Source organism: Hemiscyllium ocellatum, chromosome 17 (genome assembly GCF_020745735.1).
Source record: "Hemiscyllium ocellatum isolate sHemOce1 chromosome 17, sHemOce1.pat.X.cur, whole genome shotgun sequence".
NCBI classification, from domain to species: Eukaryota; Metazoa; Chordata; class Chondrichthyes; order Orectolobiformes; family Hemiscylliidae; genus Hemiscyllium; species Hemiscyllium ocellatum.
Genome location: NC_083417.1, coordinates 57,482,095 through 57,498,997, shown reverse-complemented (window position 1 = coordinate 57,498,997; position 16,903 = coordinate 57,482,095). Strand labels below are relative to the sequence as shown.

At 43.2% G+C, this 16,903-nt stretch overlaps 1 protein-coding gene across 1 annotated transcript in view; it reads left to right on the top strand.

The window, feature by feature from the left end:
- Positions 1-16,903, top strand: part of snrkb (SNF related kinase b) — a 122,584-nt gene that overhangs the window by 78,455 nt on the left and 27,226 nt on the right. The window contains exon 3 of the mRNA XM_060838196.1: positions 9,194-9,335. Coding sequence (XP_060694179.1) covers positions 9,194-9,335 — 142 coding nt within the window. The remainder of the gene's footprint in view (positions 1-9,193; positions 9,336-16,903) is intronic.

Sequence of the window (16,903 nt, the reverse complement as noted above, 5' to 3'; positions counted from 1 at the left end):
CTTGTCACTTGTCAGCCCAAACTTGAGATTTTCCAGGTCTTGCTGTGTTTGTACATCAACATTTGAGGAGTCATGAATGGTGCTAACCATTGTGGAATCGCAGTAAATCTCTCTCACTTTGATGGTAGGAAGGTCACTGATGTGTTGAAGACAATTGGGTATAGGATACTACCCTGAGATGATGTCCTGACACTGATATGATTGACCTCCAACAACTGTGACCACCCTTCTACGAGACAAGTGTGACTTCAACCAACAGAGGGTTCTCTTCCTGATTCACATTGATTCCAGTTTTGTGTCATTCCTTGATGCCATTTTTGGTCAAATGCTGCCTTACTCTTTCCTCACCTCTTTTGTCCATGGCTAGTTAAATTTAATTCAGCTCTTTTGTCCATGGTCCAAAGTAGCAATGGAACCCAAAATGAGCGTCATTGACAAGCTGATTCCTTTGCAAGTGCTGCTTGGTAACACTGTTGACAAATCCTTTCATCACTTTGCTGATGGGTGCTAATTGTCCTGCTGTTTGTGCACAGGACATACCTGGGAAATTTCCCACATGACTCAATAGAATCAAGTGTTGTAGCTGGATGGAAGCAGTTGAATGCATGAGCTTCAGTCATGTCTTTTACATGGATGGGGACATTTGTGGAGCGAACTCACCTTATGAGTCAATTAATTGTTCACCTTGATTCATAACTGGTTGAGGCAGTACTGCAGAGCTTAGACTGTTGGTCATGTGTTTGCTCGACCATGTCTATCATATACACTGCTTCCACTATTTGCAAATAGTCCTGTGTTGTAGCTTTGTCAGATTGAGATCTCATTTCTATGCCTAGTGCTGCCTCTGGCAAGGCCTGGTGCACTCTTCCTTAAACCAGGGTTGATCTCTGGTTTGATGATGCTGGCAGATTTAGGGGTCTGTCAGGGCATGAGGTTATAGACAGCCACTAAGTACAATGCAGCGCCTCATGATGCCCAGTTTTGAGTTGCTAGGTTTGTTTGAAATCTGTCCCATTTAGCACAGTAATATTGTCATGCATCACAATGGACAGTCTCCTCAATGTAAGAACAGAATTCTTTTCTCCACAAGATTTGTGGTGGTTACTTCTACTGATACTGTCATTGACAAATGAATGTGTGATTGGTGAGGGCAGGATCAAGTGGATTGTTTCTTGTTATTGGTTCACTCAGCATTTTCTGTAGATCTAGTCGGCACAATAGCTCAGTGGTTAGCCAGGGATCTGGGTTCAATTCCAGCCTTGAGTGATGTCTGTGTGGAGTTTGCACATTCTCCCCGTGTCTGCGTGGATTTCCTCCGGGTGCTCCGGTTTTCTCCCACACCCCAAAAATGTGCAGCTCAGGCGAATTGGCCAGGCTAAATTGCCCATAGTATAGGTTAGGTGCATTAGTCAGGGGTAAATGTAGGGTAGAGGAATGGGTCTGGGTGAGTTACTCTTCAGGGGGTCAGTACGGACTTGTTGGGCCGAAGGGCCTGTTTCCACACTGTAGGGGTTCTATGATTATAGTCTAGCAACTATGTATTTTAGGAATTGGCCAGTAGCGATACTGTCAGTCTTAGTGATGGACATTGAAGTCCTTTTTGCTTCCTCCAAGCAGTGTTTAACATGAGATGATTCAACTACTATTGAGGAAGTAGGGTAGGTGTAATCAAAGAACAAGAACAAAGAAAGTTTGCAGCCCAGGAACAGGCCCTTTGGCCCTCCAAACCTAAGTCGATCCAAATCCACCATCTAAACCTGTCGCCCAATTCCTAAGCATCTGTATCCCTCTGCTCCCCACCTACTTGTGCATCTGTCCAGACGCATCTTAAATGAATCTACTGTGCCAGCCTCCACCACCTCTGCTGGCAACACATTCCAGACACCTACCACACTCTGTGTAAAGTATTTGCCGCGTGAATCCCCCTTAAACTTTTCACCTCTCATCTTGAAAGCGTGATCTCTTGTTATTGGATTCTTCACCCTGGGAAAAAGCTTGTCTCTATCTACCCTGATGATGCCCTTCATGATTTTGAAAACCTCAATCAGGTCCCCCCTCAATCTCCTTTTTTCTAATGAAAACAAACCTAACCTACTTGATCTCTCTTTATAGCTAGCACCTTCCGTACCAGGTAACATCCTCATAAACCTTCTCTGCACCCTCTCCAAAGCATCCACATCCTTTTGGTAATGTGGCAACCAGAACTGTACACAGTATTCTAAATGCAGCCAAACCAATGTCTTGTACAACTTTAACATGACCTGCCAGTTCTTATACTCAATACCCCGTCCAATGAAGGCCAGCATACCATTTGCCTTCTTGACCACTCTATCCATCTGTGCAGCAACCTTCAGGGTACAATGGACCTGCACTCCCAGATCTCTCTGCTCATCAACTTTTCCCAAGGTTCTTCCATTCACTGTACAATTCACTCTAAAATTTAACTTGCCTAAATGCATCACCTCCCATTTGTCTGGATTGAACTCCATCTATCTATAACTTCCTGCATTCTTTGACAGTCCCTTATGCTTTCTGCTACTCCACCAATCTTCGTGTCATCTGCAAACTTGCTGATCATACCAACAGTGCCCTCTTCCAGATCATTTATGTATATTACAAACAACAGTGGCCCCAGTACTGATCCCTGTGGAGCACCACTGGTCACCTTTCTCCATTTCGAGAAACTCCCTTCAACTACTACTCTCTGTCTCCTGTAGCCCAACCAGTTCCTTATCCACCTCGCTAGAACACCCTGTACACCATGTGACTTCACTTTCTCCATTAGTTTACCATGGGGAACCTTATCAAAAGCCTTACTAAAGTCCATGTGTATGACATCAACAGCCCTTCCTTCACCTATCAACTTGGTCACTTCCTCAAAGAACTCTATTGGTAATGTACGATCTCCCCCGCACACAACCATGTTGCCTATCACTGATCAGCCCATTCTTTTCTAAATATAAGTAGATCCTATCCCTCAGTACCTTCGCTAGCAAGTTTCCCACCACCGATGTTAGGCTCACTGGTCTATAGTCACCCGGAATATTCCTATTACCCTTCTTGTACAGGGGTACAACATGAGCAACCTTCCAGTCCTCTGGCACCTCACTATGCCACAACGATATATGTTGGGGCCCCAGCTATTTCCTCTCTCGCCTCCCTCAGCAACCTGGGATAGATCCCATCCGGGCCTGGGGATTTGTCTACCTTAATAGCCTCTAGCATACCCAACACATCTTCCCTACTTATGTCAATGTGATCCAGATTAATCAAACTTCCATCTGTAATCTCGATCCCAAATTTGATGTGATGTTATAACATTTCATGGGTCAGAATCTAATGTTGAGGGCTCCCAGGGCAACTCTTTCCTGATGGTGTTGTCACTACTGGTGGGTCAGGGCATACCCAGGGTTGGTGACAGTGACATCTAGGGGCTTGACTGTCTGTAAGATGTGACTCCATGAGTATGACTATGTGTCAATCTGCTGCTTGATTACACTGTGTGGTATCAGCCCCTGATGTTGGTGAAAGGGGTCTTTGCAGACAATGGTAGGGGGGTCACAGGGCTAGGTTTGGTGCTGCCATTTCCTATAGCAGGATGGCCCATCCATTTTTCTATTCCTTTTTTTTGTAGTGGTTAGATACAGCTGCGTGGCTTGCCTTGTCATTTCGGAGAGCTTTTAAGAATATCTGGTGTGTCTGGAGTGTCACAGAGGCGAGGTAAACATGATTTCCTTCCCTATTGACACTCGTGAACCAGACAATCAGACAGCCAAGTTAAATGGTCGCCATTAGACTTAGCTTTTAATTCCAGAATTTATTGAATTCGTATTCCACCATTCGTCATAGTATTTTCCCCCACGTCCCTAGAAATATTAGCTTGCGCCTGTGTTGCTAGTCCAGTGACATTATCACTACTTCGCCGCCTCCTCTTAGTCTATCTGTGCGTCACCTTCCACATATTAGACTTGACTTGCACGTTATTTGACTGTAAGTGTTATTCGTGTGAAATATTACGAGAAGAGGAAGTGGGGAAAAAAACTGGAACAGGACTAAAATTACACCGTACGAGAAAGGGAAGAATGATCAAATAAGGTGAGGCAGGCAGCCATCCAGCCAGAGATGTGGGGAAGGGAGGCAGCTCGGAGTTGTCTTGTTCTGTATATCTATACAGCCCCTTTGCAATGACGCAATTCTCCATTACTCACACCGTGGGATTAGCAAGTCAAGCTTGGCACGGCGGAATATTTCTCACGCGGGCTAAACTTTGTTCCAACACGGTAACACTTTCAACATCAGCGATTTGAGATGATTCGTCAGATGTTTCCTGTAACCTTTTGCAGTCAGCCTTTCCTGAGGAACATGTCTTGCTGCCTGCCCTTCAGTGGGTCACGCCAGTTGGCGGAGCGTCCCATTCGGGCCCACGTTCTGGTTCAAACCCGCCAGTAATAAATCTGAGGGTGGGACCTGCAAGATGAGGACTGTGGTCAGGATACTACCGCGCGAGCAAACAAAAAAACGAATAACCAAATGTGTATTGTGCACTGCTTTGAACGTGAAAGCTTCACGTTTTCTGGCTGCAGATTCCCATTGGAGGCTGGATTGTTTAGGTCCGGGGTTTGTAATCTGATTCTAGGTGCCCAGGGGAGCTAATGGGCAGGTATTAAAGAGGCTGTTGGCCTTTGAAGGATTTCTTTTTGAACCTATGCGGCCCATTTTAGCGAGCGAGAGCTGTTCACACGTGCAGCAATATCTCTGGAGGGTTCCAGTTTCAGGTTAGAGACTGCAGGCAGGACCGTCAGAAGCTCTTGGGCAGCAGCAGCCGCCTTCCAGAGTGTCCCCTGATGGAGCCTTTGCAAAATAGCGGAGAGAAACTGATAGCCTGGACCACCACCAGTATCACATTAATCATAGAGCTTTTAGCGCTGACTAAAATTGGCATGTAGGAAATCAATAACAGACCTATCGTTTCATCAGGACATAACTGCACAGAATCTAAATAGATGATACGCGTTTAGTAATTGATGAGCGGACAGGGTCTGCAGTTTTAATTTCTTCCACAAAGTACTTTCGCAGTAAAAACACTTAAAATTGGCCGAGAGTTCAATTATACTCCCCCCCCCCCCCCCCCTTTCTCCCCCTGTGCGACTGTCCAATGTAAGCAAGCTAGAGCCCGGCGAAGATCCCAGCTCCAGCCAGTTCTGCTGTCAGTAGGGTTTGGTTTCGATACTTCATCTTATGTGTTCAGGCACTGTTTCCCTTAAATGTGTGTGTACACCTCACACATAGGAAGCATTTCTCGGAGTAACTTGAAAAATGTAACTCAGCCTGCACGTGTCCAGACATGTTGATGTACACCCAACCCCTCCCAGGTATTCACACACGCCCACAAACGTATATCTGACCTAACTCTCTCGCCACACACCTTTTGTACATTTGATACACCCCTGTCCACCAACACCATTATAGTTTTCTAGCAGGACTGTGACTATGCTGAGAAAAATCAAGAATTTTTGGTAAGGTTGTAAGATGCATGCGCTGTGGGACAACTCTCACTCCAGCATTGATCACGGCCGTGGATAGGGTGAATAGCCTGAGTGACCACGTTTTCACGCAGAGTGTATAGGGAACGAGTTGCCAGAGGAAGTGGGGAGGCTGTTACAATTACAACTTTTAAAAGACATTTGGATGGGGACATGAGTAGGAAGGGTTTGGAGGGATATGGGCCAAATGCTGGCAAATGAAATTAGAGAAGTGTTAAGATATCTGGTTGACATAGACGATTTGGACGGAAGGGTCTGTTTCTCTACTGTACATCTCTATGACTGTGTAGGAAGCATTTCATTGTCTCAACTGCTCAAGGAGTTTTTGTTTTAAAGAATTAGAAAGGAACAAATATTTGTTCCTATTATTCTGTATTAAAGCTGAATCGTTTTTAAGGTAAGATAGTTTTATGAAAGGATTCCTGGGACATCGAAAATGCAGTATTTTGCATCCCATCCTTTGCTAATGATGTTCCTAAATATACAGTGAAGTACAGGAGCATTGTGCAGTCGGATGGAGAGGGTGCCTAGTTTTGATGAGTAGCGTGTCCTAAATTAAAGCAGAAACATCAAGCTTTAGGGATGGGTTAGCTTTCTCAATACTAAACACTTAGTATTGCCCGATCACCTCCATTTGTACACACTCGCATGCATCCGTGCCTAGGTCACGTGTCGCTGTCTGTCTGTCACGTTTGTTTTCTGTCTCCAGAACAATCTTTCCTGTCGCTGCACTAGCATTAGACAGGATACTCGGCAAAGGAAACCACCAGGTGTTGCTTAGCAACAAAACAGTGATAGGCTGCAGCAACAGAAGTTCATTTCCTAAGTTATCGCCTTCCAATTACTTTAGGCATTCCAGCACACTCTGGTATATTTGTGTTTATTTACTGATTCAGCGAATTATTCATTTGGTATCTCCTCATTTTGACGATTACTGATGGATGTTAGGAAATAGATATTGTTCCTTTGGCTTGTAAGCCAAATAAATGATGGCTATCTGGGAAGCAGTAAGCCTGAAATTCAAATTGTTACAGAGCATTATTGTTGCCTCTGTTAGAAGTAATGGGAAAGGAAACCCATAAAGGGCATGTTCTGTTCACACAGGTACCTGACAATGGATACTAACCTTATTATCTTATTGTCAGGCAAATAAGACAGTATTCTAGGCTGGTCATTCATTGACTTCCTATCCAAAAGTGACTTTATCCTGCTTTTTTTTCTATCATTTGGAAATCTCAGGAATTTGTTTAGATTAATGTAACAATACAAAAGATAGAAGCAGGAAGGGGACATGGAAACTGTTCCATCATTCAGTATGATAACATTTCATTGTCAATGTTGACTGTACTTTCCTGTCTGATGCCCATGTCCTTGAATCTCTTGAAGTCGGAAAATCTATCAGTCTCAACTCTGAATATGCCCTCACTGAGCATCCACAGCTCTCTTTTATAGAAAATTCCAAAGATTCACAACCTCTTGAGCAAAGAAATTTCTCCCCATCTCAGTCCAAATTGGCTGTCCGCTCCCCCCCCCCCCCCCCTCCCCACCATCCCTGGAGACTGTAATCTCTAGTTTTAACCCCTCCATGAGAGAGAACCAACCACTCAGCGGCTACCCAGTCAACCTCTCTCAGAATCTAATGCAGTTCAATGAGATCACTCCTAAGCCCCTAAAGATATAGGTCCATCCTACACAAACTCTTCTTGTAGGACAATCTTTTTATCCAGGAATTGACCTAGTGAATATTCATTGCCCCCCTCAAAGACTAGCATATCCTTCCTTCCATAGATTAAAGCTGCACTCAGTTCAGTGGTGCTGTGATCTCATTAAAGCCTTGTACATTTGCATCAAGAATTCCTCATTCTTTTGCTTCAGCTCCTTTGCGATAAAGGCTAACATACCATTTGCTTTCAGAATTGCTTGCTACAACCTGCTCATTACCATTCTGTGTTTCATGTACTAGGAGACCCAAATACCTTTTGAGTAACAATGTTTAATTGTTTCTTGCTATTTAAAAAAAATGTAATTGTTCTTCCTACCAAAGTAATCAACTTTAAATTTTCCCTAATTATACTCCATCTGCCACCACGTTGCTGATTCACTTAACCTGCTGACTCTTAGAATGTGTGGACAATTCCAACCCAAAGTTGGAAGGGTAATTTGCAACTGGTTAGAAATCGATGGGAGACCTTTTGGTTGTGTTTGAACACTGAGCCCACTTTTTGTACCTTGCAGAATTGATGATAAAATGTGTTAGTGTTTTAAACTCCTCCACCACCACTGGAGCCATGCACCAATTATTGACCTATTTGTCTAAACCGATGCTTCTGAAATTTTGGCTGTGGGACAGTATCTGGCTTCTATTCGCTACATCCCTGGGACAAGGTGGCTGTGGGATCTGAGGAATGATAGGTGTGAAGCTGTGGACTCTGTTCCTATCCAGTGCTCTTCTGAATAATCTGCGCTTTGTAGCTTGTGAACACATCTGAGATTTCTTAAATCAGAATTAGGTTGCTGCTTGCTATCCTGCCCTGTTCTCTCTTTGTTATTGGTAATGGTTTTGTCTTTTGCTGATTTGTGAATTATAATTAAAGTCTTGTGCATTTGCTGAGTTGAGCTACTGGGGCCTCACTGTGCAATGCTTTGTGTGCTAACAGGTTTAACATGCTCAAAAAGAAGTGTGGCCACTGAGGGTGCCAGAAGGTCATTTCTCAAGTAGATTGCAGGATTATTTACCACACAGCTTTGTTGTGGTTGGTGACTACACAGTAATTGGCAATTTGCTAACTGAACAACCATTCCCTAATGTGTGCCTAAGGATGTTTCTCAGTTTTCTAAATTGCATTCTGGCCCCAGAAATTTCCCACATGAAAAGGTATGCTGATTTTTAACTTGTGAAAAAGTATCAGTGTTAAAATCTCCTAGGCTTTGGGCTGTGAGGGAGTTGATCAAATTATGATTCTGTTCCAGGTTAAAATTAATACTATAAAGCTTGCACCTTACTTAGCATTTGTCGTGACTGGATGTCCCACCTAATTTTAATATTAATCAGGATATATTTTGACAAGTTGCATCAGACCCCAAACAGATTAGTTCACTTTGGCAAAGTTTTAAAATGCTATATGTTCCTCCTTTACTAATGCAGGTTCACACTTGATTCAGCAAAGTCAGAAACTTGAGGGAATCTGAACCCTTAGGCAGTCTGTGCTACAAATCTGATGGTCCTCAAACTGTTTCTTAACAAATAGAAACATACTATCGCAGCCATGTACAGTGTGACTGAGTCTGTCATCAAAAAGGACATAGACAGGCAGGAGGCTGGAAGAACACAGCATACCAGGCAGCATCAGAAGATGGAGAAGTCGACGTTTCAGGTGTAACCCTTCCTCAGGACCTGAAAAAGGATTACACCCAAAACATCGACTTCTCCACCTCCTGATGCTGCCTGGCTTGCTATGTTCTTCCAGCCTCCTGCCTGTCTATTTTGGATTCCAGCATCTGCATGGGTTTTTTTTTTGTCTCTAGTCAAAAAAGACAGCAGATATATAAATGTTTTATAAAATCAAAATATCGACAGACTATTTTTGGACGATTTATAATGTGAACAAACAGTATTCTAACTTGTTACTGTCTCCTTTGCTCTGCTGTAGATATCTGGAGCCTGGGAGTGATCCTGTATATGCTAGTGTGTGGCTATCCACCTTTCCACGAGGTTAATGACAGCGAGACCCTCACCATGATTATGGATTGTCGTTACACAGTTCCACAGCACATCTCTGCTGACTGCAGGAAGTAAGTAGTATTGTCCCGCAGAGCTGTGCACTCTGTTTATTGCCCTGATTTTACCCAGACTGTTGTGATTCTGTGATATTGTCTTTAAATGATTATTCTCCAGAGAGCGGTGGCACCCAAATAACCATAATAGTCATTGAGCTGCACTTTGAATATAAATGTTCTACTCAACTGCTGTGAAAATGCAATGTGCTTTCCTAGGTCTGATTGTAGCTCCATTTTATAAGACACAGACTTGTCCCAAAGCTTCCGTTGATAGGAATTTATGACTGCTTTCTGACTGAATGTGATTCATTTTGACTTTTGTCTCACTCCACCACTGATGTCCTACTATCTTCCCCATCCCTGTGGAATATTTCTGCTTTCCATACAATGCAATACTGCTGTGAAAACTCTCCATATGGATGATAATGGGTACAGACCCTCTTCTATCTCATTAGTTCCTCAGGATAGTGCCCGAGGTCCAACCAGATTTAACTGTTTCATCAAGGACACCTACTCTCCATCGGAAGTGGGGATATTTGTTGATGGTTGCACAATGTGCGGCACTATTTGCAACTCTTTGGATAGTGAAACAGTCCACATCCAAATGCAGCAGGAACTGCACAGCTTTCGAGTTGATGAATGGCAAGTAACATTTGTGCCAGACAATGACCTACTCTTCAACATGAGAGAGTACAACCATCTTCCCTTTAACATTCAATGGCACTACCATCACTGAATCCACATCTATGAATTCACTGAGGTGTGCCATTGACCGGAGCCTGAACTGTGCCATCCATATAAATACTGTGATGTGGAGGTGCCGGTGTTGGACTGGAGTGGGGGGACGCTTAAAAATCACATGACAGGAGATTTATCTGAAAGTACAAGCTTTCGGAACACTGCTCCTTCATCTGGTAGCTAGTGAAGCAGGATCATAGGACACAGAATTTATAGCATATAAATACTGTGGCTGCCAGAGCATGTCAGAGGCTGGGATTTCTGCAATGGGTAACTCCCTTACTGTCTCTCCAAAGCCTGTTCATCATTGACAAGACTTGAGTCAGGAGTTTGACGGAGTATTCTCCACTTGCCTGGACAAGTGTAGCTCAAAAAGCACTGGAGCAGCTTGACACCCTCTAGGCTAAAATGGTCAGCTTGATCTGCAACCCATTCACCAGCTCAACATTTACTCATTTCACTAACCCACAGTAGCAGCGGTGTGTACCATCTCCAAGATGCACTGCATCAATTTTTTTAAGGTTCCTTCCACACAAAAAGAAATCCAAACTTATGACTTCTATCACCTTTGGTAATGGAGGGGAATAAATACATTGAAACACCAGCACCTACAAGGTCCCTTTCAAGCCCCACGTGCATCCTGACTTGGAGCAATATTGCTGTTCTTTCTTGTCGCTGGGTCAAAATTCTGGAACTGCCTTCCGAACAGAACCATGGATGTACCAACATTTGAAAGACTGCAGTGGTTCAAGAAAGCAGCTCACCACCATCATCTTCAGAGTAATTCAGGTTGGACAGTAAAGGCCAGCCTAGCCAGTACTGCCTGCATTCCATGAAATAATAAATACTTATCCCGCAGGTTATTGGAGCTTCTTTGTATTTGGAACCGCCCTGAAATGTGAATGGTGATTTTGGTTTTCTTTATTAAATATAGAATTACTTTTACACAGCTACTACATAAATATGATTGTTCACTAAAAATGCTTCCACTCTCACCTATCCATGTGGGCCTCAGCTTTTCCCTGTCTGTGTTGCTATGTGTATGTTGGTGCAAAAAACATCCATGCTGTTCACTTGAGAGGATACCATTGGATGCTGTATTGCACCGGCCCAATGTTATCATTTATTTATTTATTCATTCAGCTACTGAAGTTGCTGACTAAGCCAAGATTTGTCACCCATTTCTGTTATCCTTCAAAAAATTGGGCCAACTTCTTAATGTGCAGCAGGACATGCAGTGGAAATATTCCCATAGGACTGTTGGGTCATGAGTTTCACTACAATGGTTGCGGTCACAATGAAGGAACGTTGAACAGTGACGCCAAGTGGAGTCCCTGTTCCTATGCATTTGCTGCCATTAGTCTTCTAATGACAGAAGTCATGGATTTGGAAGGTACTGTGAAAGGGACACTGTCGAGTTGCTGCAATTCCTCTTGCAGATTGTATGTTTTTTTTCCCACGGTTCACCAGTATCTGAGGAACAAGACAATATTCAGAGTGTTACCAGATCTGAACTGAGGGAGAGGCATCAGTGACGCAGTTGAAGGTGATTTATGCTGGTCCCACCTTTGCATGTTGATTTCCATTTGGGGAAAATATTCAGTTAGTTCATCAATGTTATAAAAAGGCCAAAGGGGCATTAGAAAAAATGATTGATTTCCACTTCTTTTTGTTTATTGTTTATGGAATTATTGGAGTTGGAGAGAAGTATTGTTGAAAGGAGAAAGTCATAGTCTGAATCCTCCCAGAATAGATTCTACTGGAGTTGGTTACCAGAATCTATCTAGTATCATTTACCCTCACCGACTCTTAAAAAAAATTGTCCCTTTAGATTCCATGGGACCTGTTCAGAATTGGCTATGTTCAACCAGGTTGTTTAAGCCAGTTTGTACCACTTAGTGATTTTGTAAATTCAGGTCTCTATCCTGTTATAAATACCAGCTCAGGTAGATTGAAGCTTTCATCTTTTTATCTTGTTTTAAAGATTTTCAGGAGATCCAAAATGAAAGATGAACCAAATTTAGTATAAAATCCACTTGATACTTGCTAAGAGTTGTTTTTGGCTTGAGTTTTTGAAAGTGCTATTTCTTTTCTAAAATAATTCTTCCCACGACTAACTTTACTTAATAGCTGTTTTGTTGCCTTTTATAGTTATAGTCTTAGAAATGTGTAGCACGGAAACAGACCCTTCGGTTCAACTCGTCCATGCCGACCAGATATCCCAACCGAATCTAGTCCCACCTGCCAGCACTGGACCCATATTCCACCAAACCCTTCCTATTCATATACCCATCCAGATGCCTTTTAAATGTTGCAATTGTACTAGCCTCCACCACATCCTCTGGCAGCTCATTCCATACACATAGCACCCTCTGCGTGAAAATGTTACCCCTTATGTCTCTTTTATATCTTGCCCCTCTCACCCTAAACCTATGCCCTCTAGTTCTTGACTCCCTCACCCCAGGTAAAAGACCTTGTCTATTTATCCTATCCATGCCCTTCATGATTTTATAAACCTCTGAGGTCACCCCTCAGCCTCCGGCGCTCCAGGGAAAACAGCACTAGCTTATCCAACATCTCCCTGTAACTCAAATCCTCCAATCCTGGCAACATCCTTGTAAATCTTTTCTGAACCCTTTCAAATTTCACAACATCTTTCCAACAGGAAGGAGATCAGAATTGCATGCAATATTCCAATAGTGGCCTAATCAATGTCCTGTACAGCCGCAACATGACCTCCCAACTCCAATACTTAATGCTCTGACCAATAAATGAAAGCATACCAAAGACCACCTTCACTACCTGCGACTCCATTTTCAAGGAGCTATGAACCTGCACTCCAAGGTCTCTTTGTTCAGCAACATTCCCTAGGACCTTACCATTAAGTGTACACGTCCTGCTAAGATTTGCTTTCCCAAAATGCAGCACCTCGCATTTATCTAAATTAAACTCCATCTGCCACTTCTAAGCCCACTAGCCCATCTGATCAAGATCCTATTTTAATCTGAGGTAACCCTCTTCGCTGTCCACTAGACCTCCAATTTTAGTGTCATCTGCAAACTTACTAACTGTACCTGTTATGCTCGCATCCAAATCATTTCTATAAATGATGAAAGGTAGAGGACCCTTGTGGCACTCCGCTGGTCACAGGCCTCCAGTCTGAAAAACAACCCTCCACCACCATCCTCTGTCTTCTACCTTTGAGCCAGTTCTGTATCCAAATAGCAAGTTCTCCCTGTATTCTGAGATCTAATCTTGCTAACCAGTCTCCCATGGGGAACCTAGTCGAACGCCTCACTGAAGTCCATATACATCACATCTACTGCTTCACCATGATGTCTGATGTTTGTACCTTCAGGGTTCATCATAAGGGCAAGGCAGTTGTAATGATGCGACATAAGCTACCGAGGCTGTTGTGATTGGGGCTCTCGTGGTTACACGCTGTATTATGTACAGGGGTTCAAGGTGCTCCTTGCCCTATTGAAATCGGGTGAAAGTACTATTCTGCATATGTTTGTGAGAGAGAGAGATATGAAGTCAGTCTTGAAATAGCATAATCAAAATTGGCTGTCATATTGAACTGTCGGATATAGTTACATTAAGGTGAGAGTTGAGGGGGTGGGGGGTTGAAGGAAACCCTGACTATACTGCACACTCTGCCATTAATATGGCGGATTCATACACTGAAGCAGGTATTAATGTTGTCAATGGTGTCCAGCTGGAGATTTTTGGAAGAGGGCTGACGAAGGATGCTGTAAAGCTCATCTAATTCAGCAGCCTTACTGCTAGCATAATGTGGCAAAACAGTCGTCAAATGTCCAGAAACAATTCTTACCTTGTTCCCATGGCAACTGTGACTCACTGTTTCACTGAGTGCATTCGTCCTTGCTAATTTTAACTGGCTGGTTCAAATAACTTAACACAGCAGTTGATCAGAATAATTCATGGTCTGACTGAACCCCGTGGCCCTGACTGTCAGGAAGGGGCAGGTCTGAAGTGTGGTTGCACGCTCACATTTTCATCACACTCACTTCCTTGGCTGCATTCATAACTGTTCATGAGCTTCAATGTATCTGGTGATTGTTTGGCCACTTGTTTGTGATCTGTCCACTTGTGCTGAGGTCTGCTTTGCAACCAGGAGATAATGGTTGAAGCTTACTTTGTGATGTGCCAAAAAGAGTGGCCCACAGATCAACAATAGTTGGTAGCTCCAGCTCCCCCTCACCCCTCAACCCCTATCAGATCTGTTCTCCCAGGTGTAAAATATTCCACATAATACAGGAGGAATCAGAAAATTCTGCAGTGGTTTGATGCCACTGTGTAAGCTTAGTTCCACTGGACTGTAGTTACTACCATCACAAATGTCATGTTCAAACGTGCAACCGTGTCTTCTGGCATCAATTACGTCCCTCCTGTGTCCAGCAGTGTGATCCACATGCCAATTACAGACCCCCTCCTGCCTCCTCATATAGCTCGGTTTCAACAGATGTGCTCATGTCACCAAAAACCAAGTTAACATTCACCTGGTCTTTGGATATTTTTGGGTTATGGTGGATTTCTTTTGTATTACTATTAAGCTCTCTTGTACTTGACTTGACCAATCAGTAATGTCAAGTCTCTGAGTCCGCACAACCATGGTCTATCTGTTTGTCTCTCACTTGTTAAACTGCTTCTTTCAGCCACAGAAACTGAATGTGGATGATGCTTATTAACAAAAGTTGCAGATTTTTCTCGTTTCATTGAACACCTCATCAAATCGCAGAGCGCAATGTATTTGTGTTGCTCGGTTGCCTGTGTTATAGCCCATGGTGGTTCGTGTGTTCTGAGAGTGAGGGAGCTGATGATAGTTATGGCTGGTTAACACTTGCTTTCTGACCTGTGGGATTGCATGGAAATCCATGCAATTTGCTGTAATTGGGAGGAGTGGAGTACAGCCCTTCAATTTACTGCCTGAAAGGGCAAAGTGGTGGCCTGAGGTAACTGTTTAACCATCTCAATGCATCTTTCTTTCCAGATGTGCTTGAGCTAGGTAATGTAGCTGAGCCCTGTCTAGTTTGACAGTACTAAGGTTAAGACTTAAGCTGCAATGGACCAGAAACTCATCATGGAATCGGAATGTGGACTAAGCTTCTCAATTGTTGCATTGGACGTTGAGCTCCATGGATCATTCTCTTAGCCTCACCTGAGGACTTTCCTTGCCTTGGTTACTGCAGTGCTAACCTGACTAGCGCCTCATTGTTTCAGGGAGACCTGGAGGCAAGGACATACCAGATAGACTAAAGACACAGAACTGCAGATGCTGGCAATCTGAAACAAAAACCAAGACACCGGTCCTGTAGGGAGGAAGGGTCACTGGACTCAAACTAATCTCTCTCTCTCTCTCTCTCTCTCTCTCTCTCTCTCTCCAGATGCTGCTAGACCTGCTAAGTTTCTCCATGACTGTCTGTCTGTTTTTGTACCAAGTAGAATATTCCTTTCAACCCTTTACTCAGACACTCATTAGGAGACAGCTGGGGACAGGAGATGTCCTTCTGACAGCAGCCTTGTCAGTGCAGAAGGTTTTATTTCAAAAGAATTTCATGTTATTTTCATAAACCCAGGCTGATAAAGGAGTGCAGTACTAAGGGAAAGCTACACTTCAGGTCTTTTGAATAAATGTTAACCTAAATTCCTGTCACTCTGGATGGACATAAAGAACTTTGTGATACTATTTCAGAAAGCAGCGAATGTACTGCCCAATATTTCTGTTAGCATTACGAGTAAATGATCTGGTCATTATCATATTATTACTTGTGGAACACAAAGGAGCACCAGTTGATTGCTTTTTTTTCCCACATTAGACCAGTGACTGTATTGCAAAAGAATATATTTGACTGTAAAGCACATTGAGAGATCAGATGATTGTGAATGGCACTATGTAAATGAAAGTGTATCCTCTTTCCTTTAGAAAATGGGGGAAGTTCTTGCGAAAGCACACTGTAAGAAAACCACTGTCACCCTGGGGGAAACAGAAACAAATTGTGTATCTTTTTACTGATCAATTCTGTTCTTCCCCTCTCAAGAATGCAAAGTGAAGCTTGAGTAAGATTGCAAGAGAGGCTAACTTTACTGCTGATTTTCCAACTTCCCTACTTATCCCTGCTCTTCTTCAGTCCAAAGATGTGCAGGTTAGGTGGATTGACCATGCTAGGTTGCCCCCCAGGGCACAGGGATGTGCAGACTAGGTGAATTAGCCATGGGAATTGCAGGGTTACAGGGATAGAATAGGGGATGAGTCTCGGTGGCATGCTCTTTGGAGGGTCAGTGTGGACCCAATGGGTCAAATAGCCTGCTTCCACAATGAAAGGATTCTATGCTTTTGTCACCATTCCTTGGAAGGGATTGTCTTACTGTGCTGCATCATGCTGATTGTGGCTGTAGTGGAGAGAAAGCTGCTTAGTTCCCCGTTTGTGTTCCCACACCGGCAGGAATCAGCTATGTGATGGCTGCTGTGACAGTGCAGTCCCACTGACTGACAATCTACCAAGCTGTGGGCTGGGAACAAGCATTTGATTGCCTTGTTAATAGACAGTATGTAAAACTTAGAGTAAGGTAGCCAGTGTACACCTTCAACATGTTTACCCATTTCATCTGGATGACCGTCATATTGCAATATTAGTAACCGGCCTAGCTGTTGATTTTGAACTTTGTAAAAGTAATGGATGTTTAGTTGTGTTCTTTGAAGCTTTAATAACTAATAACTCTTATGAAGTAACACGCACTTTGTTTTATTTCACGCCGTGTTTTCTTGTTCTAAAAATACCTCCTCGCCCAGTTTCTCTGAACACAGACTCAATTTGTATAAA